Genomic DNA, 23751 nt, shown 5'->3' on the forward strand with positions numbered 1-23751 from the left:
TTACGATTCCTACAGCGATTCGGCTAAAGTTCTTATCAGCTGTATTCAGGATCATAATTCCTGACAAGCAGGAGAGGAAGATGAGGCAGCTCTTTAGCTCAGTGTTGTGAAGTAAGGGTTGTATTACACCAACAGATTATCTGACCAATGTCTGTCCAATCATACTAATAGTTTGTGGTGTGTTTTCAAAAGATCTGTGTGTGTAATTCGTCAGAAAATCTATCAGATAATCTGTTGGTGTAATACAGGCCTAACTTGTCCTGCTGTGTGATTAGGACAGGTTTTGTGTGTACAAATAGGATGGTGGCCATTTTTTCTCTCCTAATGATTGCTCCTAAGGCAAAACGGGCCATTATAACTAATGAAAGGTATTTGGAAATGTATTTATAATCACAAGACAAATCCTTTAAAAGTGGTTTTCCATCTTTTTTTATGGCCTTTCTTGGGATAGGCTGTCAATATTTAATCTGGCTTTCACCCCCATCAATCAGCTGTTTGAAGGGGCCACAGTGTCCGGTGAATGCCTTATACCCTTCATTGTTTATCATGCGCAACCAGGCCAAGAGTCAATCCATTATTAATGGGCTATCCTAAAGATCAGCCATCCATTTCAAAGAACTGGAAAGCCAGTTTGATGACGATATACCGCATTTTTCGCCCTATAAGACGCACTTGCCCATAAGACGCACCTAGGTTTTTGAGGAGGAAAATAAGAAAAAAAATATTTTTAACCAAAAGGTGTGCTTTTGGTGGGTTTTGAACTAATGGTGGTCTGTGGAGGACGCACTGTTGTGGGGGATCTGTGGAGGACGCACTGTTGTGGGGGATCTGTGGAGGACGCACTGTTGTGGGGGATCTGTGGAGGACGCACTGTTGTGGGGGGGAAATCTGTGGATGACACATATATAGCATCTTATGCTATATATGGGTCATCCACAGATTTCCCCCCCCATGACAGTGTCCCTGTGTAAATAGTGACCCGCAATACAGGGGTTGGAGGTCGGCAACTGGTGTTGAAATCGCGGCGGCGCCCGGTGCAGTCGCTGTACTCTATTACACCGGGTCCCGCACACAGCAGTATTCATATGTAAAGTGTAGGCAATCCATATGTAAAGCGTAGGCAATCCATATGTAAAGTATAGCAATCCTCTGTGGTAGTGCAATCCACGTAGTACTCACTATGAAACTCTAGTACTAGAAGGCAGGCTGGCCGGTCATGCACTTTGTCACTCACATGCTCCTCCCACTTTATTAATGAAGCAGGCGGAGCCTGCGTGTGACGAAGGGAGTGACGGCCAGCCAGCCTGCTAGTCCGGGAGTTTTATAGTGAGTACTACATGTATTGCGCTACCGCAGAGGATTGCTATACTTTACATATGGCTTGCCTACACTTTACATATAATTACTGCTGTCTGTACCGCTGCAGCTGGGGGTCCAATCAAAGACCCCAGGTCCGCCCTGTGTATATGCCCTATTAGGCTGTGCCATAGGTGCAACCTAATAGAGTGCCTGTCAGAATCGTACTGACAGTATAGTACTCTGCACTACATAATGTAAGTAATACAATGGTACTGTGCAAACGATCAAAGGATCACAAATCAAATTCATTTATGAGACTAATACATGATTATAAAAGAAAAAAGTTTTTTTTATTAAAAAAAAATATATATAAAATCTTTTGGTTAAACACCTTTTTCCCATTGAAAAAAATTTTTTTGAAAGGAAAAAAATAAAAAAAATAAAACCCCTTCTACATGTTTGGTATTGCCATATGCGTAAAAAGACCCGAACCATACAATCATCACATAATTTATCCCGCTTGATGAACACCGTAAAGAAAAAATATTTTTCAGATTTGCTGCTTTTTGGATATCCGCCACAAAAAAGTTGAATTAAGGCCTCATGCACACGACCGTTGTTGTGTTCCGTGTCCGTTGTTCCGTTTTCCGTGACTTTCTGCGGACCCATTGACTTTCAATGGGTCAGTTGAAAACTCTGATAATGCATCGTTTGTCATCCGCATCCGTGATCCGTGTTTCCAGTCCGTCAAAAAAATATATAGATAAACCAACACTGTTTCCTTATTTCAAATAAGTAAATGATCCATAATCATTCATTACAAAACCAATAAAAGATATATGGATCTATAGGTACCAAATCACAACTCAAGCAACGAAATTTTATACAAAATCACAGATCTTTTTATTGGTACAAAATAGAGTTGTGACCACTGGCCACACAGACATTTAAGAACACTTAAAATGCCATACAGACCGCAGATATATGTGGTAGTTACAATGATTGTGCGTAAAGTGCAAGTGCTAAAATTACTTTACAGCAAAGGCGATTGGTCAGTGCCTAACACCGAGTTTAGTCCTGTCTATACTATGTAGCAAACGGTAAACAATGGACCGTAGACTAAAAGGACCTAATACTCACATCAATGACTCTAAACAAATAATAACATGAATGAGAAAGCATACTGACCAAAAAATCTCTACCACGGCACTGACAGTCTGTGCCCCGACGCGCGTTCGCCGTCAGCTTTTTCAAAGCTGACGGCGAAACGCGCGTCGGGGCACAGACTGTCAGTGCCGTGGTAGAGATTTTTTGGTCAGTATGCTTTCTCATTCATGTTATTATTTGTTTAGAGTCATTGATGTGAGTATTAGGTCCTTTTAGTCTACGGTCCATTGTTTACCGTTTGCTACATAGTATAGACAGGACTAAACTCGGTGTTAGGCACTGACCAATCGCCTTTGCTGTAAAGTAATTTTAGCACTTGCACTTTACGCACAATCATTGTAACTACCACATATATCTGCGGTCTGTATGGCATTTTAAGTGTTCTTAAATGTCTGTGTGGCCAGTGGTCACAACTCTATTTTGTACCAATAAAAAGATCTGTGATTTTGTATAAAATTTCGTTGCTTGAGTTGTGATTTGGTACCTATAGATCCATATATCTTTTATTGGTTTCGTCAAAAAAATATGACCTGTCCTATTCAAGTCAATGAGTCTGTGAAAAAACACTGAGGCACACAAGATTGCTATCCGCGTCCGTGATCCGTGTCCGTTTTTTTCCTATCATTTGCAAGGCAAACTTGACTTTTTTCACTTTTCATGTCTGGTGATCCTCCAAAAATCAAGGAAGACACGGAAACAAAAACGGATCACGGAACAACGGAACCCCGTTTTGCGGACCGTGAAAAAATACTGTCGTGTGCATGAGGCCTAAAAGTGATAAAGTCTTATGTACCCGACAATGATACCAGTGAAAACTACAAGTCATCCTACACAAATCAAGCCCTCGCACAGCTCCATAGAAAGAAAAATATAAAAAATTATAGGTCTTGGGATGCAGCTATGCAAAAACTTTTTATTTTTTTAAAGCATTTTTATAGTGTAAAAGTGGTAAAATAAAACGATATATGTGTATTTGGTATTCGCTGTAATCAAACTGACCCACAGTAAAGTTATCATTTTATTTAAATGTCTCAAAATGTACAATGTAAAAATTTGCAAAAACTTAAAATGTATTCCTCCCCAGAAAGAGTTCATAAAAGTTATGAATATTTGTACCCCAACATGGTGCCATTAAAAACTACAACTTGTCCCACAAAAAACAAGCCCTCATACGACTACATCGATGAAAAATAAGTTATAGTTCATGGATGCAATGATGAGAAAATGAAAAAAAAATTGCTTGGTCATTAAGGCTGGGTTCACATCACGTTTTTGCCCTATGTTTAACGTATACAAAAGCAGTGCAGTACTCTTTTTACAATCCTGCTGAGTCTGGTAAAAAAAAAAGTATACATTAAAGGGGTATAAGAAACTATACTACCCTTGGGAGCCCCATGATCACGAGAACGTCATAACCTGTGGACCCCCCCTGAAATGGATGGAGCAGCTGGTCGGAAAAGTTCGCCACAGCTCCATTCATTTCTGTGAGAGCCCGGGAGATAGCCGAGCGCTGTACTCGCCCATCTCCAACGCTCCGATAGAAATGAATGGAGCGGTAGCGTGCTTTTCCGACCAGCCGCTCTACCCATTTGAGGGGGGATGGAGGGTAACTTGTTATAACCAGGATACTCCTTTGACATACACTTTTTTTTTTTTTACAATGGAGCTGTATGGTGATGGAAACCACTGTATGACATCCATCAAAGGTATATGTTTTATGTATATGTTAAATGTGATGTAAACACAGCCTATAATCCTAAATGCAAAACGATCTGCAGGTAGCATGTTTTAGAGTAGGAGGAGCTGAGCAGATTGTATATAGTTTTGTGGAAAAAGATTCAGTAAAACTTGTAATTTATACATTTAAATCTCTGTATTTTCTGACTTCAGCTGTACACAGGCAGTGGCGTCGCTACAGGGGGGCAAGGGGGGGCAATTGTTCCCCCAGATCATTCCTTGCCCCCCGCTGAATCGCTAACGCTAATCGCTGCGGCGCCGGCTGCCCGCACTACTGACTTAGTGTCAGTGTCTGATTAAAGTTAAAGTACACACTGACAGAGAAGAGAACACACAGATACATACAGTCAGTCCGTCGTCTATGAGAGTCACATAACAGATGGGGTGGTGCCGTGGTGGGGGCGGCGTTCGGACTCGCGGAGGCAGAGCGTGCAGGGCGGGCGCAGGCTGGGAGTGTGGCAGCTGCAGAGACGAGTTGACGACTTGACGTCACAGTCGTCAACACGTAAAGCTGCGTGCCTGCCTGCCCGCGCGAACGGACTTTGCAAATTGCTGCCGCCTGCCAGTGAGTGCCTTGCCTTGCCTTGCCTTGCCTTGCCTTGCCTTGCCTTGCCTTCATGTTCTGAGTTCTCTCTGCTCCTGCTAAAAAGTTTTAAAAAAAAGTATGTACCCCTATACCCCACCTACCTCGCCTCATGGCCTGCCCTCCCTCCTGCTTGGTTTGCGTCCAGCCCCTCCTCAACCTGTCCCTGATGATATGGTTACCCCTATAACTTAGGGTATAATTGGTACATTATACAGGGGTAATATAACTAAGGATCCCTGTATAATGTCCCCACTCCCCTGATAGCACTGAGTCCTCCTCAGTTATATTACCCTTGTATAATGTACCCTGATACCCCTTAGTTATAATATTACCCATAATGTCCCCTGACTGATACCCCTCAGTTATATAACTGAGGGTAATCAGGGTACATTATACAGGGGGTAATATAACCAAGGGGTATCAGGGTACATTATACAGGGGGTAATATAACTTATATTACTACCGTATAATGCCTGATAGGCCTCCTGAGTTATATTACCCTTGTATAATTATGTACCCGGATACCCCTTAGTTATATGATCCCAGTGGGGTAATATAACTAAGGGGTATCAGGGTACATTATTATACAGGGGTAATATAACTCAGGAGGCCTATCAGGCATTATACGGTTGCAATATAGCTTACATTACCCCTGTATAATGTCCCATGATAGCCCTCCTCAGTTATATTACCATTGCATAATGTACCCTGATACCCCTCAGTTATATTACCCCTGTGTAATGTACCCTGATATCCCTTAGTTATATAATATAACTAAGGGGTATCAGGGTGCATTATACAGGGGTAACATAACTAAGGAGTTCTATCCTATCAGGGACGTAATACATGGGTAATGTAAGCTATATTACCCCTTTATAATGTCTGATAGCCCTCCTCAGTTATGACACCCAATGTACCCTGATACCCCTTAATTAAATTACCCCAGCGTCAGGGGCGTAGCTGCAGGGGAAGCGGCTGCTTTAGTATTTTTCAGTAGTATGATTAGCTGGTGAAAATTATTAGTGCCCCCCCATTTTTGACTGTGTATCTTCTGTGCCCCCCCCCCTATATATTGATCCTAGAGTCGCCACTGTACACAGGGGAGATGTTTATCAGTGATTGATAGCATTCCCTGTGTAATTGTGTACACAGAGACAGCTGTCAGTCACTAATAGTTGTACACAGGGGAGATGTTTATCAGTGATTGATAGCATTCCCTGTGTAATTGTGTACACAGAGATAGCTGTCAGTCACTTATAGTTGTACACAGGGGAGATGTTATCAGTGATTGATAGCATTCTATGTGTAATTGTGTATACATAGATAGTTATCAGTCAATAATAATGCCTCCCCCGTGAGCAATACAATCAGAAAGAGCAGAGATTAAAAATAATAAATTTCAAGTTTTAATGAAACTTTTCCCACAAAGTATATTTCAATTAGCTCAGCTTCTCCTGCTCTATAACATGCTGTCTATAGATTTTTGGTGACAGGACGTCTTTAATTTGGGGATGGTCTAGGGCTCAAAAGGACTTAAGTGTTCATATTGTTTTAATTTAATTCCTTCAATAGGTTAAAATGTATGTGCTCATTCAATTTGTGACCTATGGTTGTAGGAGTTAGAGTTCTGCATCATTAACATCTGGCTGCTTGTAGCCACCAATTGGGGGAGGGGGGGGGGGGGTTCACTATGTTCTGATGTATACAGCTGTCATTGATCTGATTATCTGTACAGGGAGGATTTCCAGATACTAGGAACTTCATGGGTGTGCACATTCATGTCTGATTCTATAACCCCGTTACTAAAACAGTTGTCTAACTTTGCTTTATAGCAACAAAAGACAACCAGACCACTGTATCCAAACAGAAGAAGAAGTCCAAGTCTCAGCAGTACAAAGGACACAAAAAAAGTAAGTCAAGTTTTAGTTGTTTTTTCTTGTTTTTGTTTTGTTTTTGTTTTTTTACTCAAAACTGTATATTTGTTAACTTCAAGGGGTTGTCCTAAATTTAAACATATCCCCTATACGCAAGATAGGGCATAAGTGTCTGAGTGGTGGCCCAAGTGTAGGGACCATTGTGAGAACCAGGAGTGCTGTGTCCCCCTATGTGAATAGTGGCATCATGCCTGTGCTCTGCTGCTCTATTCACTTCTTTGTAGGAGAGCTGAGAACTGTACTTGGTTATTTTCAGAAGGTACGTAGACAGTGAATGAAGCAGCGTACTCAACTGCCAATATATTCATATGGTGTAAAAAGGACCCCAATTCTCGTAATGTATGGACGGACCACTGGCCAGGCACTTATCTTAGGATAAGGCTCCTTTCACACCTGCGTTTCAACACCATATGGCTCAATCTTCAAGCGGATCCGTTCCCCATTGACTTTCAGTGTAAAGTCTGAACGGATCCGCTCAGGCTACTTTCACACTTAGAAAATTTTCTAAGTTATAGTGCAGACGGATCCGTTCTGAACGGATGCGAACGTCTGCATTATAGGAGCGGATCCGTCTGATGAAACATCAGACGGATCCGCTCTGAACGCTAGTGTGAAAGTAGCAAGCTTCTCTCAGGCAAAAATTCAGGGCTCACTCTCTGTGAGCAGAGGAAGCAGGACTTACAGGCAACATTTAAAAGGGTTCTCCATGATTTAAAATGGTCACCAGCAACCTGTCCTGGAGTATGAGCAGGACTGGTTGACTCCCATTTGCAGAGCTGTCTAGGGTGGGGGGGCTCACTAAACTGCTTCACAATATATGTTAATGATGTGATCTCGCGTAAGATATGCCATCGTGGCTGAGCAGCCTGACAGGGACGCTCACCAATGTGTAATCTATGCCAATGCCGGAGCATAATGTGTAGTGAGACTCTCCATCTCACCTCCTTAGACAGCTCTGCAAGTGGTGGCAACCAGTTCTGCTCATATTCTAGGACAGGTTGCCGGCAGCCATTTCAAAATACTGCCCATCATCTCACATGGAGTAGTACAGAGACGCAACACATCTGCTGTAATGTACCTATTGTATTTTATTTTATTCCCCCCCCCCCCCTCCAATAATTGGGAGTAATTATAAATGCATTACATTTTGTGATATATCATATAGGCGGACACTGACATCTTCTCACCTTCCAGCTGCCTGTAGCTCCCCTTTCCAGCTTCTTTGTAAATGTTTAGAATTCTTCTTGGATATCCTTAATAATAAATGGAAGAATTGACCCCATTTTGCAAACTCTGCCTCTCACGTTATTAAGTGGTGCAGTGACACCACAGGTATTTTGCAGAAATTAACCGCTTGCCGCCACGCTAACGCCGAAAGGCGTCATTGCGGCGGCTCCCCCAGGCTACGCTAACGCCAATAGGCGTCATCTCGCGTGAGCCGAGATTTCCTGTGAACGCGCGCACACAGGCGCGCGCGCTCACAGGAACGGAAGGTAAGAGAGTTGATCTCCAGCCTGCCAGCGGCGATCGTTCGCTGGCAGGCTGGAGATGTGTTTTTTTAACCCCTAACAGGTATATTAGACGCTGTTTTGATAACAGCGTCTAATATACCTGCTACCTGGTCCTCTGGTGGTCCCCTTTGTTTGGATCGACCACCAGAGGACACAGGTAGCTCAGTAAAGTAGCACCAAGCACCACTACACTACACTACACCCCCCCCCCGTCACTTATTAACCCCTTATTAGCCCCTGATCACCCCATATAGACTCCCTGATCACCCCCCTGTCATTGATTACACCCCTGTCATTGATCACCCCCCTGTAAAGCTCCATTCAGACGTTCGCATGATTTTTACGGATCCACTGATAGATGGATCGGATCCACAAAACGCACACGGACGTCTGAATGGAGCCTTACAGGGGCGTGATCAATGACTGTGGTGATCACCCCATATAGACTCCCTGATCACCCCCCTGTCATTGATTACCCCCCTGTCATTGATCACCCCCCTGTAAAGCTCCATTCAGACGTCCGCATGATTTTTACGGATCCACTGATAGATGGATCGGATCCGCAAAACGCACACGACCGTCTGAATGGAGCTTACAGGGGCTGATCAATGACTGTGGTGATCACCCCATATAGACTCCCTGATCACCCCCCTGTCATTGATTACCCCCCTGTCATTGATCACCCCCCTGTAAAGCTCCATTCAGACGTCCGCATGATTTTTACGGATCCACTGATAGATGGATCGGATCCGCAAAACGCACACGGACGTCTGAATGGAGCCTTACAGGGGCATGATCAATGACTATGGTGATCACCCCCCTGTCATTGATTACCCCCCTGTCATTGATCAACCCCCTGTAAAGCTCCATCAGATGTCCGCATGATTTTTACGGATCCACTGATAGATGGATCGGATCCGCAAAACGCACACGGACGTCTGAATGGAGCCTTACAGGGGCGTGATCAATGACTGTGGTGATCACCCCATATAGACTCCCTGATCACCCGCCTGTCATTGATCACCCCCCTGTCATTGATCACCCCCCCTGTCATTGATCACCCCTCTGTAAGGCTCCATTCAGACATTTTTTTTGGCCCAAGTTAGCGGAATTTTTTTTTTTTTTTCTTACAAAGTCTCATATTCCACTAACCTTGTGTCAAAAAAATAAAATCTCACATGAACTCACCATACCCTCACGGAATCCAAATGCGTAAAATTTTTTTAGACATTTATATTCCAGACTTCTTCTCACGCTTAAGGGCCCCTAGAATGCCAGGGCAGTATAAATACCCCACATGTGACCCCATTTCGGAAAGAAGACACCCCCAGGTATTCAGTGAGGGGCATATTGAGTCATGAAAGATTGAAATTTTTCTCCAAGTTAGCGGAAAGGGAGACTTTGTGAGAAAAAAATAAATAAAATCAATTTCCGCTAACTTGTGCCAAAAAAAAAAAAATTTCTATGAACTCGCCATGCCCCTCATTGAATACCTTGGGGTGTCTTCTTTCCAAAATGGGTCACATGTGGGGTATTTATACTGCCCTGGCATTCTAGGGGCCCTAAAGCGTGAGAAGAAGTCTGGAATATAAATGTCTAAAAAATTTTACGCATTTAGGCTGCAAAAAAGTGTCACACATCTGGTATCGCCGTACTCAGGAGAAGTTGGGGAATGTGTTTGGGGTGTCATATTACATATACCCATGATGGGTGAGAGAAATATCTTGGCAAAAGACAACTTTTCCCATTTTTTTTATACAAAGTTGGCATTTGACCAAGATATTTATCTCACCCAGCATGGGTATATGTAAAATGACACCCCAAAACACATTCCCTAACTTCTCCCGAGTACGGAGATACCACATGTGTGACACTTTTTTGCAGCCTAGGTGGGCAAAGGGGCCCAATTCCAAAGAGCACCTTTCGGATTTCACAGGTCATTTACCTACTTACCACACATTAGGGCCCCTGGAAAATGCCAGGGCAGTATAACTACCCCACAAGTGACCCCATTTTGGAAAGAAGACACCCCAAGGTATTCCGTGAGGGGCATGGCGAGTTCCTAGAATTTTTTATTTTTTGTCACAAGTTAGTGGAATATGATGATTTTTTTTTTTTTTTTTTTCATACAAAGTCTTATATTCCACTAACTTGTGACAAAAAATAAAAACTTCCATGAACTCACTATGCCCATCAGCGAATACCTTGGGGTCTCTTCTTTCCAAAATGGGGTCACTCGTGGGGTAGTTATACTGCCCTGGCATTCTAGGGGCCCAAATGTGTGGAAAGGAGTTTGAAATCAAATTCTGTAAAAAATGACCAGTGAAATCCGAAAGGTGCTCTTTGGAATATGGGCCCCTTTGCCCACCTAGGCTGCAAAAAAGTGTCACACATCTGGTATCTCCGTACTCAGGAGAAGTTGGGGAATGTGTTTTGGGGTGTCATTTTACATATACCCATGCTGGGTGAGAGAAATATCTTGGCAAAAGACAACTTTTCCCATTTTTTTTTATACAAAGTTGGCATTTGACCAAGATATTTATCTCACCCAGCATGGGTATATGTAAAAAGACACCCCAAAACACATTCCTCAACTTCTCCTGAATACAGAGATACCAGATGTGTGACACTTTTTTGCAGCCTAGGTGGGCAAAGGGGCCCATATTCCAAAGAGCACCTTTCGGATTTCACTGGTCATTTTTTACAGAATTTGATTTCAAACTCCTTACCACACATTTGGGCCCCTAGAAAGCCAGGGCAGTATAACTACCCCACAAGTGACCCTATTTTGGAAAGAAGAGACCCCAAGGTATTTCGTGATGGGCATAGTGAGTTCATAGAACTTTTTATTTTTTGTCACAAGTTAGTGGAATATGAGACTTTGTAAGAAAAAAAAACAAAAAAAAAAAACATCATTTTCCGCTAACTTGTGACAAAAAATAAAAAGTTCTATGAACTCACTATGCCCATCAGCGAATACCTTAGGGTGTGTACTTTCCGAAATGGGGTCATTTGTGGGGTGTTTGTACTGTCTGGCCATTGTAGAACCTCAGGAAACATGACAGGTGCTCAGAAAGTCAGAGCTGCTTCAAAAAGCGGAAATTCACATTTTTGTACCATAGTTTGTAAACGCTATAACATTTACCCAAACCATTTTTTTTTTTTACCCAAACATTTTTTTTTTATCAAAGACATGTAGAACAATAAATTTAGAGCAAAATTTATATATGGATCTCGTTTTTTTTGCAAAATTTTACAACTGAAAGTGAAAAATGTCATTTTTTTGCAAAAAAAATCGTTAAATTTCGATTAATAACAAAAAAAGTAAAAATGTCAGCAGCAATGAAATACCACCAAATGAAAGCTCTATTAGTGAGAAGAAAAGGAGGTAAAATTCATTTGGGTGGTAAGTTGCATGACCGAGCAATAAACGGTGAAAGTAGTGTAGTGCCGATTTGTAAAAAAGGGCCTGGTCTTTAGGGGGGTATAAACCTGTGGTCCTTAAGTGGTTAAAGGGTATTTGTGTGCATTCCAGTGTAGCAGATTTGTATGTATAAAGTCCAGTCATGACATGCCAAAGTCCAATACAAAATACAATTTTAATGTCGATATATTTTCACTATAATTGTATAATCCCATGTTTAGTAGGCTGCAGATTTTATGATTCTGAGTTGCTATATTGGATTGTGCATTTTATACTTACTACACTATGAAAAAGCTTTTGCATCAAAACAACTCCTGTTGACTGTATATTTTTTATGGAATATGCCTGGATTGTGTTTGTATATAACAGTATTCTTGTTTCACTGAGGGTTCTCAATCCAGACCATGGTATATCAGTAGCAATAAGTAAAACCAGCTGGACTTGTATTTTAAGGCCATGTACACCTTTGGAGGCAATTTTTGTCTATGATTGTATTTTACTTATTTTTGGCTAAAAGTCATTTTTTTTAATTGGCATTTATTAAAAATATTGAGCTGTTCTGTCACAAAGGGTTAACTGTTTTTCTAACTGTGTGGTTGGTACTTTCACTTTCACTTTGTGCCCATCTAATAAACCTTATCTCTAAACTATTGAGGGGTCATAAACACTTATTTAAGCCACATTCTTATCAGTAAGCTCAGAGAGCAGAGATAAGGAGTCCGTCAGCTCCCCAACTGACGGAAAAGACAGAAAATCCTCAGGCAGCTACTACAGCATCTCAGTTATGTACACAAAAAAGATTCCATATTTTTAAGAAAGGCGACCAAATGTAAAAATGATTTTTAGCTCAAAATAAGTACAATGCAGTAATTTAAAAAAATGGCCCCCAAAGGTGTACATAGCCTTTAAGACATTTCATTATTCATCCAACTAGCATTCTCAATTAAAATAATTTGTGCGATGAATCACCAGCATTAAATACTAGTGACCCATGCTTCAGTTAGCATAATCTGTTTGTTATAATAAACATGAGGTCAAGGACCACCTGGGGGATAGATATTGATTGCATTTACAGGACTGAAGTTATGATTGAACTGCTTCGGGATGCTGTTCTAACAATGCTGTTCTCAAACCTCTCCTGAGGCTTTTAACATAAAAGAACACAAAAATTGGCATTGAAAACATGGATTAATTCTGTGAAAACACTCTTAAAGAGGTTGTCTGGGACTAAAGACACCCTTGACATGGAAAAATGTATTGTTATGAATGTTAGCAGTTACGATAGGGCAGAAAGAAAAGTTACACTCTAAAAAGTTTGTCTAAAATGTTCATTCCTTCATTCCTTTTCAGACCCCCTTATTATTCAAATTACAAACTGCTCCTAGTTTCATACATTTGTCATGTAGACATGAGCAGGTGATACATACTCTATTGGTGTGTCCAGGATGATGCTGTCTCTCCCCCTGCAAGCTGCTCTGTGTGTTTTTTTTTCTTCCTTATGTACAGCGTGTACGAGTTGTTTTTCTTGGATTCTTCCCACCTCTCCACACTCATCTGTTGTGTACAATCTCCTGCTGCTACCTGTAACATTAAGAGAAGGGAGATCTAAGAGAGCTGTTAGAAACAGAAACATTGTTTTGATGGATTTATATCAAATTCAGAAACTACAGCAGCTAGGTGAAGGACTTGCGCATACTCTGCAGAAGCAAATGGGTTAAAAGGAAATTTTTATTGAAGACTATTTAGAAAGTTGCTTAATTTTGTATTTAGGGACCAAATGAGCAATACACAGTGTCAGTGCAAAGGTGTCATGGCTTATCTTTAGGATAGGTAGATCTAGGGATGTCCCGATACCATTTTTTTAAGACGGAGTACAAGTACCGATACTTTTATTTAAGTACTCACCAATACCAATTACCGATACCAATTATAACAGCGGTGCAGTTGCTGATAGCAATGAAAAAAATTAAAGCTGGAATTTGGTTCCTATGGACAACTGCTTTACTTTTCCTTTGTACAAGGGTTAATAAATTAATAAATGGGCATATAACAGTGTTTCCCAACCAATGTGCCCGAGGCTGTTGCAAAACTACAACTCCAAGCATGCCGGACAGCCCTTTGGCTGTGCGGACATGCTGGAGAGTTGTAGTTTTTGCAACAGCTGGAGGCACACTGGCATATAAAGAGGGGAATGGGCATATAACAGTGTTTCCCAACCAGCGTGCCTCCAGCTGTTGCAAAACTACAACTCCTAGCATGCCCGGACAGCCTTTGGCAGTCTGGGCATGCTGGGAGGTGTAGTTTTGCAACAGCTGGAGGTACACTGGTTGGGAATCACCATTATATGCCCATTCCCCCCTCCCCACCTTATTTTATATTCACAGTTTGAACATGAAATGGAGAGAAATTAACAGAATTTCTCCTCCATTTCATGCACCGTACCCACCTGGCCTGCTGTAATCCTTCCCATGCAGATGCACCAGAGTACTGGGAGGAAGGGGCTTTAAAGGGAACCTTTCACCTGGAAAACACATATTAAACCAACCACAGTACCTTAAATTATCCCCCAGTGTGTTGCTAATCATGATTTTCTTTCCTCATTCTGTCTCCTCATATTTGTTAAAATCGCAGTTTTAATGTCTGTTGACACCTTCTCCAAGTCAGGCTTGGAGTCAAGGGGGCAGCTGCCTCCTTGCTTCAAGGCACGATAAGCCCGCCCCTTAACCCTTCTCTCTACATTGTGATGAACATCTTGCCGTGATGCCGGGTCCGCACTCTTCTCGCGCATGCGCAGTGCACTGCCTGTTACAGCGCGATCCCGGCTCCCTCACTCACCGCCTTCATTTTGCAGACTGCACATGCGCCGTTCAGTTCCATCGCTCGAGCCCAGCCGTCGCTTCTCATTTTTAGCGTGAGCGTGATCACTAGATTGCGTTCTCCAGCGCCTGAAGCCAGTGATCATGCTCACGCTAAAGACGAGAAGCGATGGAACTGAACTGCGCATGCGCAGTCTGCAAAATGAAGGCGGTGAGTGAGGGAGCCGGAATCACGGCAAGATGTCATCTGGGACACGGGACCCGCCGCTGCACAGCCATCAGGTATCGGCAGTGGTATCAGCGACATTTGCACGAGTACAAGTACTCGTGCAAATGTCCGGTATCGGTCCCCATACAGATACTTGTATCGGTATCGGGACATCCCTAGGTAGATGAATAATGTATGATGTTGGGGAATATAAGGGACTTTGGCTTCATTGTCTATCTGGGCACCGCATCGTATGTTACAGTACCAGGCACAGCCTATGGTCCCTTCATCCTGCTCAACTTTGGGATCAGACCCTTAAAGGGGTTGTCTTGTCTCGCCGTTACTAAGACAAGATGAGACACAGTCCCATTGCGGTGCATGGGAACTACGGAAACAGTGTAGCGTAGCAAGCTAGGACTCACAATGACCATAGTTTGCTGTGTTATGTTGGTGAAGCTGGTCTGTATGGGCTTGGTGCATCGGTGAATGCAGCAACAGTTTAAACTAAGGGGTTATCTGGGAATTCATATTGATGCCCTATCTTTAGGATAGTTCATCAATATCAGATCGGCGGGGGTCCCGGGATTCCTGCTGATCAGCTGTTAGAAGAGGTTGCGGCTCTGGACGGTGCTGTGCTTGGTAAGATGCTAGGAGGCTGCAGCAGTTACTGGCGATCCCGTGAGTACCGCAGCTTCCTGAAACAGCTGATCGGTGGGGGTGTTGGGACTTGGACCCCCACCCAAGTGATAATGATGACCTATGCTGAGAATAGATCGTTAATATCAATTCCCTGATAACTTCTTTAACCTAATGAAAATGCACAATGCTTTATCATCATAGGAACCACTATTGTGTCTTGTATAACAGCGCTTGTACCAGTTTTTTTTTTATTCATCCGCGTGAGCCAGGTAATTAATACTTTAATGGGTTTTCCATTTTGGCCAACATATGTACAGTGACTACTTTCCCAGGTGAGGAATTAATCCTGAAGGAGATCACTGCTAAGCCCCCTGACGACTGTCTAATAATTGGAGAAGGTGTCAAATCTGGCTGGAGTAGAAATAAATGTCAGTTAAAGGGAAAATCTATTCTTAGGGTGCCTGTTCATGGTGTGGGCTGGCCATGGAATCTGCACAAAGTTTACTACCACGGCCCGCCTACATCGTGTACCGCACCCTTAAGGTGCCATTACAGAGACATCATCGAAGTTGATGGGTGTCTGCACAGGTCCATTTCATGCATCAAAACAAGAGCCACTTTTTTTTTTCAGGCTAGTAAAGCAGGATTTTGGGCACCTTCCTGTTGCATAATATATTGCACTGCTGTCAAATGCAGCAGCCAATATACTTTTCCACAGTAGGTTTCCTTAGATATATCATCATACATGTCCATATGTTTATCAAATCCTGGCATATACATAGATTTTATAAAAAAGAACAAAATGTTCTCCTCCTAGAACAGGGATGGCCACCCTGAGGCTCTCCAGCTGTTGCCCACACTGCCTACAGCTATCAGCCTACAGAAGGGTATGGTAGGAGTTGTAGTTTTGCAACAGCTGGAAAAGCCGCAGGTTGGCCATCTCTGGCCTAGAACCTCAAAGGGAACCTGTCACTTGCACTATGCTGCTTTCACCGAGGTCAGTATAGTGTAGTGAGAGACCCACTCATCTCAGCAGTCCTTCTCTTCCGTGACGGCAGTCAAGCCGAAATCCGCCGCACACGCCAGCGCCATAAAGGGACGTGAGATTGATAAGGCTTGCTGCCCCCGCCCTCCCCGCTTCGGGACAATGAGTATTAGGTTTCTTTACTGTTGTGGGTAGGATTCGGAGTACTGACTGCCATCACTGAAATCATTGTGAAAATTCTATGTAAAAATATATTTTACAAAAAAAAAAGCTTTAGGGAGCATTCACACGACCGTGTTGGTTTTGCGGTCCGCAAATCACGGATCTGTGTGTTCCGTATGTCTTCAGTTATCTTTCCGTTTCCGTTCCGTAAGTCCGTATAATACGGACGTGGTGCTTCCGTGTGTCATGCGTTTTTCACGGTCCGCAAAAGACTGAAATGGGACTGAAATGGGGTTTCCTAGAATGTTTTCAGTCCAGGGGTCTGCAAAAAACGGATGACATACGGATGCATTTCCGTGTGCTATCAGTTTTTTACAGACCCAATGACTTTCTATGGGGCCACGGACCGCAATTTGCGGCCAAGTATAGGACATGTTCTAAAATAAAAGTAACGGACAGCACACGGATGACAATGAAAGGCAGTCCGCAATTTTTGCGGACCCATAGAAATGAATGGGTCTGTGCATTGTCCACAAAAATTGCGGAACGGACACAGAAGAAAAACACGTTCGTGTGAATGCTCCCTTATGGATAGAATTTTTTTTAAGTCTCTCCGTGTACCACTTCCTGTCCTCCCTTTTTATATAGTTTTTTTGGGACTTAAATATTGATGATCTATCCTCTGGATAGGTCATCATTATTAGGGATGAGCAAATTTCATATTTTGAAATTGGTTTTCGCTTTGTGTTGTGGTATTTACTGAATTGCGTTATGGATTATGGTACCACGGACCATAACACAATTCCATGACGGAATACATAACGGAATGCCTTTAGAAGCATTCCGTTATTCATTCTGTCATAATAGAAGTCTATGGGCTGCATAACGGATCCGTCCCGTTTCTGTTATTCTGGAGTCCTCTCCTGCATAAAAGAAACGGGACGGATCTGTTATGCAGCCCATAGACTTCTATTATGACAGAATGAATAACGGAATGCCTCTAAAGGCATTCCGATATGCATTCCGTCATGGAATTGCGTTATGGTCCCTGGTAACGGAATCCTTAACCCAAATCAGTAAATGCCACAACACGAAGCGAAAATGAATTTTAATATATGAAATTCGCTCATCCCTAATCATTATCAGATCTGAAAGTGGCACGCACCCGCACCGATCAGCTGTTTCAGCCAGCATCGGAAGCTAGTACCGCGCTGTGCTGAACTGCGAAGACAGACTTTCCTTAGTAATGCTCACTTACAGGGCACTGCCGAGAGGCAACTTGCGACTTTTTTTTTTTCTCATAGAAATGTACAAACTCACTAAATTAATTATATTGCAAAAACATTTCCTATCGCTGTCCCTACACATCAGAAAAAATTTTTGTTAAAAAATAAAAATCTCTTATTCTGATGGAAGTGTGCCTTTTAAACTTTAGGAGTGACTACAGTTTTTAAAGGGGTTTTCCTAGAGTTTTTTTTATTTTTTACAGACGACCTATCATTATGTAGTGTGATCATGGCTGATTTTATTTTTTATTTTTTTCTCCCAAAATCAAGCTAGCAATTCAGTCTTGGGTCATTGAGCCAAAAGGAACTTATCTTTTTACCATTCAGGGAAGCTGAGATAAAGCGACTCTGCAGTTCTGCCACCAAGTTCCTGGCTCGTGATCAGTATGACATTTGGGATTCCACTTTTTAGTTTTATGCATTGATAACTCTCACAATAGAAGTATTTATAGTAAATCAAATCGATTTCTAATTGATATTTCTAAATTAACTTCCAGATATCAGAACCCTTCCTGCTAGCAGGTTCTAAGCAGTGAGCTCATCAGCCAAGCATCCATCCTGCATATATCGCAATTTGTTTTCTAGTCTCATTTTTGTCAAATGTATATTTGTAAAGATTTTGATTTTCTACTTTTTTTTACTTTTGAAATAAATATGGAAATTTTTATATATTTTTTGTTTAATGGGCACAGACTTCGTTACATGTTGTTACTGGGGTCATATGCTGTCTTCAGCACATTTACCCCTAAGGCGGGCTGTAGCACAAGCCAAGGTGTCGCGTGTCAATGCAGATGTAATTAACCTTAATAAAAGTTTGCACAGTGCTGTTTTATTTTCGTTAACCACTTTCTTGGAGCATTGCAAGCAAAATGGTAGGTGAATGTTAGGAAGTCTGACCACAGTCAAAATCCAGTTACAGTACATAAGTCACCAGTTTGGAGATTTGTCCCCCTGACACACATACAAATGTCAATGCCAATTGATGTTTACATTTCAAGGAGGAATAACAGATAAATGGCCCAAATTAGATTTCTAAGAAAACATGCTCCGGATCTGTTATTTCATGTAGAATACAGTGACACATTCCTTTTTAAAAAGCTATTTTCTGCCTCCAAATTAGTGAGTAAAACTACATTTTCTAGTTCAGTTTTTTGGGCTTATGTAATTGCCTTAATGGTAATTGGTTGCTCCTGATGACGCATTATTTTAGCAGGTACGAAATTAATTATTTTTGGGGTTTTCTTTGACATACTACGCAGATATGACACTTCTGTATTCATAATGAGGACAGTAAGTGGTCCAGGATATATCCACCCACATAGGTTTTCAGCATCCTTTACAGGAAACCTGGTGGAATGAGGGAAGGCAAAAGTGAAGACTAGCAAGGCTTAGATATTATTAGATATGAATATTCATCTTACCTTTTAAAGGTGTTCTCCGGGAATTAAAAAAATTAAAATACTTAAATATTGCTTTATTATAAATATATTCCCAAATACCTTTCATTAGTTATAATGGCTTGTTTTGTCTGGGGAGCAATCATCAGGAGATGGCCGCCGTCCTATTAGTACATACAGAACCTGTACTGATCACACAGAGAACAAGTTACTTCACAACACTGAGGTAAAGAGCTGCCTTATCCTCCTCTCTTACTTGTTAGGGATTATGATCCTGAATGCAGCTGATAAGAACTTCAGTTGAATCTCTGTAGGAATGGAGTTCATGAGGAGACATGAAGTGCAGAGAAGACGGACAGGGCAGACTGTGGGGCTGTGGTAAGGGAGACTGCATACAAGTGCTGCTGCTGATTACACACATTCTCACTCTCCTCTCTATATTTCATAAACTCCATTCCCACAGAGATTTAGCTAAAAATCGTATAAGTAGTATTCAGGATCATAATCTTTGACATGTAGGAGAGAAGGATGAGACAGCTCTTTAGCTCAGTGCTCTGAAGTAACTTGTCCTGTTGTGTGATTAGGACAGGTTCTGTGTGTACTAATAGGACGGCGGCCATTTTTTTTCTCCTTATGATTGCTCCCTAGAAGAAAAAAACATTATCACTAATGAAAGGTATTTGGGAATATATTTATAATAAAGTAATATTTAAGTATTTTCATTTTCTTAATTCCTGGAGAACCCCTTTTAAAAGATTTTCCAAGATTTCGATATTGATATCCTCAGAATAGGTCATCGGTACCTGATGGGTGGAAGTCTGACTCCCAGCATCCCCGACAAACAGCTGCTCCCTCTTTTTAGGCCAAGTGAGGTCACTGTAATCAGTCACATGGCCTAGATGCAGCTCGGTCCCTTTGGGGGTAGCGGAGGTGTAAAAAGAAAATATAAAAAGTGCTATTCTCGGGGACAGCTGGCATGAGGATAAGTAAACAGTTTGCAATTTTAACATTTATGATAAGCCTTCTGTACAGGAACTGTGTCATCAGACATGACCTATTGTTTTAATCACGTTTTTATGTTAAAGGGGTTATCCACCCCCTATAATGCCCCCAAAGCCTTGGCCCCTCACACAGATTGTACTTACTTCGCTCCCCAGCACCCGCATAGTTTCTGATGCCCGCACGACCGCCGCTACATCTCCCTATTGCGCAGATAAAAAGATCCTGCGACGGAGGGGAGGGTTAGCCAATAGCAGGCCACGACAGGAACGAGCCTCCCTAGTGTCACACGTGATGCTAGGGAGGCTCGTTTCTGTTGTGGCCTGCTATTGGCTGCCCCATACACCCTCAGGCATTTTTGGGGTTGGATTACCCTTTTAAACATATTTTTTTTTATTTTTTTATTCCAAGTCACTATCTATATTTAAAATATGTATAATTTTGCAATTTTCACACTGGCCTCTAGGTCTAATAATAAGTCACAATTTTCTGTTCTGTACAAGTAACTTTTCAACAGCTATTATCATTATCACCACAGGCAGAATTACAATGACAAGTAACACCTCCATATAGATAACACAGGATCCAGTGTTCACAATATGTGATGTCACAGCTTATCAGCTCCCTCCTGACCTCTGCACAGATCACAGAGCATGCTGGGAAAACTCTCCCATAAAAGTCAAAGGGGTGATTTATTTTTCTGAAAAATGAAAGGTGGAATCTGTTTGTTATAGGCAATTAACCCAGCTTTCCTTTACAACAGTTTTAATAACTTTCCCTCAGAGTCATCTCCTGTCCATTGTGTCTGTGGCCCATCCTATAGCTGCTCTCAAAGAACAGGAAATCTTAACATTGCAGGATTACTGTATTTTTCAGACTATAAGACGCACCTAGGATTCGGAGGAGGAAAATAAGACTTTTTTTTTTCATGAGACCCCCCAAATTGGACCCCCATTCTTCATCAGAGCTCAGATCAGACCTTTATCAGACCCCCCCATCCGAGTCACATCAGACCCCCCCATCCCATCAAATAATCTTGCCTAGCTTGCTGTCGGTTGCTTAAGGGTGAAGAACTTTCAAACTAGCATTAGGATTGTCCGGCAGGGGAACAGCCTGCCAGATCCGTACTATCTGAAAGTCCGCCCATGCCCAATTCACGCTGAGGTTTTTGTCTGGCTACCTCTGCATGTTTGCGTGCTGTGTCTGCATCTCCCGCCTGTCCATGTTTTAGTGAATAGGGCCGCACACATGTGCAAACTTTAGTACGTATCCGGCAGGCTGTTCCCCTGCTGGAACAGCCTGCCGGACAATCCTAACGCCAATGTCAAAGAAGGCATACACAGGTCCCAGAAACATAATTTCAGACTGAACACTAATACATACATGTTTTATTTTGTTTTCACGGTGGAAATTTAACTCTGATCACAAAATTGGGCATGGATTTTAAAGTAAGGGGCTGAGAAAAAATTCCCATATCTGTGAGTCTGTCTGTCTTACTTTTTGAAAGGAAAAGAACACCACGCCTAGTGCTAAATAGCTTAGAACAGCTGAAATGCACCAAAGGATGTTACACGCAGCTTAAATGGTATTGCGCTCACCTTGTAGGGTTGTGATAAGCCACAACCACTGTTATAGTGTAGAGAAATGGTAAAAACCAGGATAACGCCACGGAGTGGAATGTGCTGCAGATTGTGGAAAACCTCGGGGTACCGCAGTAGAAAAACAAGGACTCCAGCGCTCAACCAGTTGAAGATGATCCAAACTTTGTTATGAAATCATAACGCATTTCGGGGACACAGCCCCTTTTTCAGATGGAGAATTATACATTCTTTCTATCTTTATGGTCTGTCCAGGTTACAAGTTCCAGTGACAAGAAAAATAAAAAAATAAATTAAAGGAAACAAATCTCCTTGACAAAAATATGTAAACAGGAAAATAACATCTATAAAGGGTAGGTTCACACCTCTGTTTCTAACTGATCCACTAGACTGTTCAGCAGAGGACAGCCTGCCAGACTAGCCAAACACTGCAGTTCACCGCTGGACCCCATTTACTATAATGGGAATCCGGCTGCTTTTTGGCCAGACAAAATCTGTTATACGTATTATAGTCAAATGGGGTCCAGCGGTGAACTGTAGTGTTTGGCAAGGCTTGATCCCGTGAACTCCAGTAGTGTGTTGTCTGCTGGAACAGCCTGGGGCATCAGTTAAACAGAGGTGTGAACCTATCCACTTTATGTGATGATCCATAAACTCTTGAACTATTCCACCTTCACCTGGCCACTGGAGCACACACAATAGGCTGACACTTTTTTTTTTTTTTAACACCCAATGCCGGGTTTCCACTGCCCAGTTGTTGGGAAGATTGTCCGGAACAAACCTTACTAGGAATGCTCATTCCTGATAATCTGCCTGTGTGTAAATGTGCCACTGATCACTCAAAAAAGTGAGGGGAAAAAAAGTGGGAAATACCGCTGAGCGGTAGTTAAGCAGAATGCCGGTACTCGCACTGTAACCTGACATACCCCAGTATAGTGAATGGGATCCAGTAATTCTGGTATTCTCTGCCTATGCTGGAATAAAATACCAGAATTGTACCGCAGATGTGAACTTTGCCTAAAGTAATATTATCTGATAGAGATCTACTGTAGATAATGCAGTATACCAACATCTACTAAGCATAAAGGTAAGCCTCTATGTGCATCTCCTCTGCTGCTTCCTGTTCTCTGTGGAGCAGTAGTCCATTTCATCCTGGAATTTGTATAAGCCACACACGCATGCTTAGCTTGTGCACGTATTCGTATTAGTGAGAAAAGCAAGCCACTCACCTGTGGTGAGAGCTTATGTCTCTTGAGAACAGAAGGATCGGGCATGCTGAAATCCAACTGCCCGATTCTTCTCCTCAACATCTGGAGAGTCAGGAGGCCTCCATACACATAAGACGACTGGTCACCACTGCAAACAGCAGGTTTGGCCAAAAGTCATTTAATGTGTATGGTCATCATTAGTCTAAATAACAGTTTTCTCTCCATGAACTTCCATTCATTGCATCTGTCATAAGGTACAAGTGTCCTGCTAATAATACAGCAAGGGTGTGTTTCAAATATGTCCATTCCCTGAGAACCATAAGGGGCAAACTCTACTCCACAGCTCAGTCTCACACTTGCCTCACACTCAGGCGAAAAAGAACTCAGTGCGTACCCAAACAGTTCACGCACCCAGGAAGACCAATTCTGTCACTACTTACCTGTTATGGATGAGAAGTCCCACCCACCGCGCACCACTGGTACAAGCAGTAAACTGATAGCTGGACAAGCCACAATCTATACTCTGTAGAAATACTTAATGGGGTTTTGTACAAAAAGCACTTATCCCTCATCCACAGGACAGGGACAAATGTTTGATTCAGGGGGTGGGCGGATGGTCAGATACATGTATAAATATATATACACATACACAGTATATATACTGTGGATAGGGGATAAGTGTTTTAAAGGTTTATCAGGGCAGTACGGCAAATCTATTTAAGATTTTGGGGGACATTTTTAAATGTTTTGTCTGGGTTTAGAGCTGAACCCGGACAGATCATGGAGAGAAAACTG

General features: G+C 42.2%; 1 protein-coding gene across 1 annotated transcript in view; it reads left to right on the top strand.

Annotated features, from left to right (window-relative positions):
* The window catches only part of MBTD1 (mbt domain containing 1), a 64877-nt gene that overhangs the window by 36964 nt on the left and 4162 nt on the right, over positions 1-23751 (top strand). The window contains exon 15 of the mRNA XM_040435166.1: positions 6622-6699. Within this exon, the coding sequence (XP_040291100.1) occupies positions 6622-6699 (78 nt within the window). The remainder of the gene's footprint in view (positions 1-6621; positions 6700-23751) is intronic.

This window comes from Bufo bufo, chromosome 6 (genome assembly GCF_905171765.1).
Source record: "Bufo bufo chromosome 6, aBufBuf1.1, whole genome shotgun sequence".
NCBI lineage: Eukaryota > Metazoa > Chordata > Amphibia > Anura > Bufonidae > Bufo > Bufo bufo.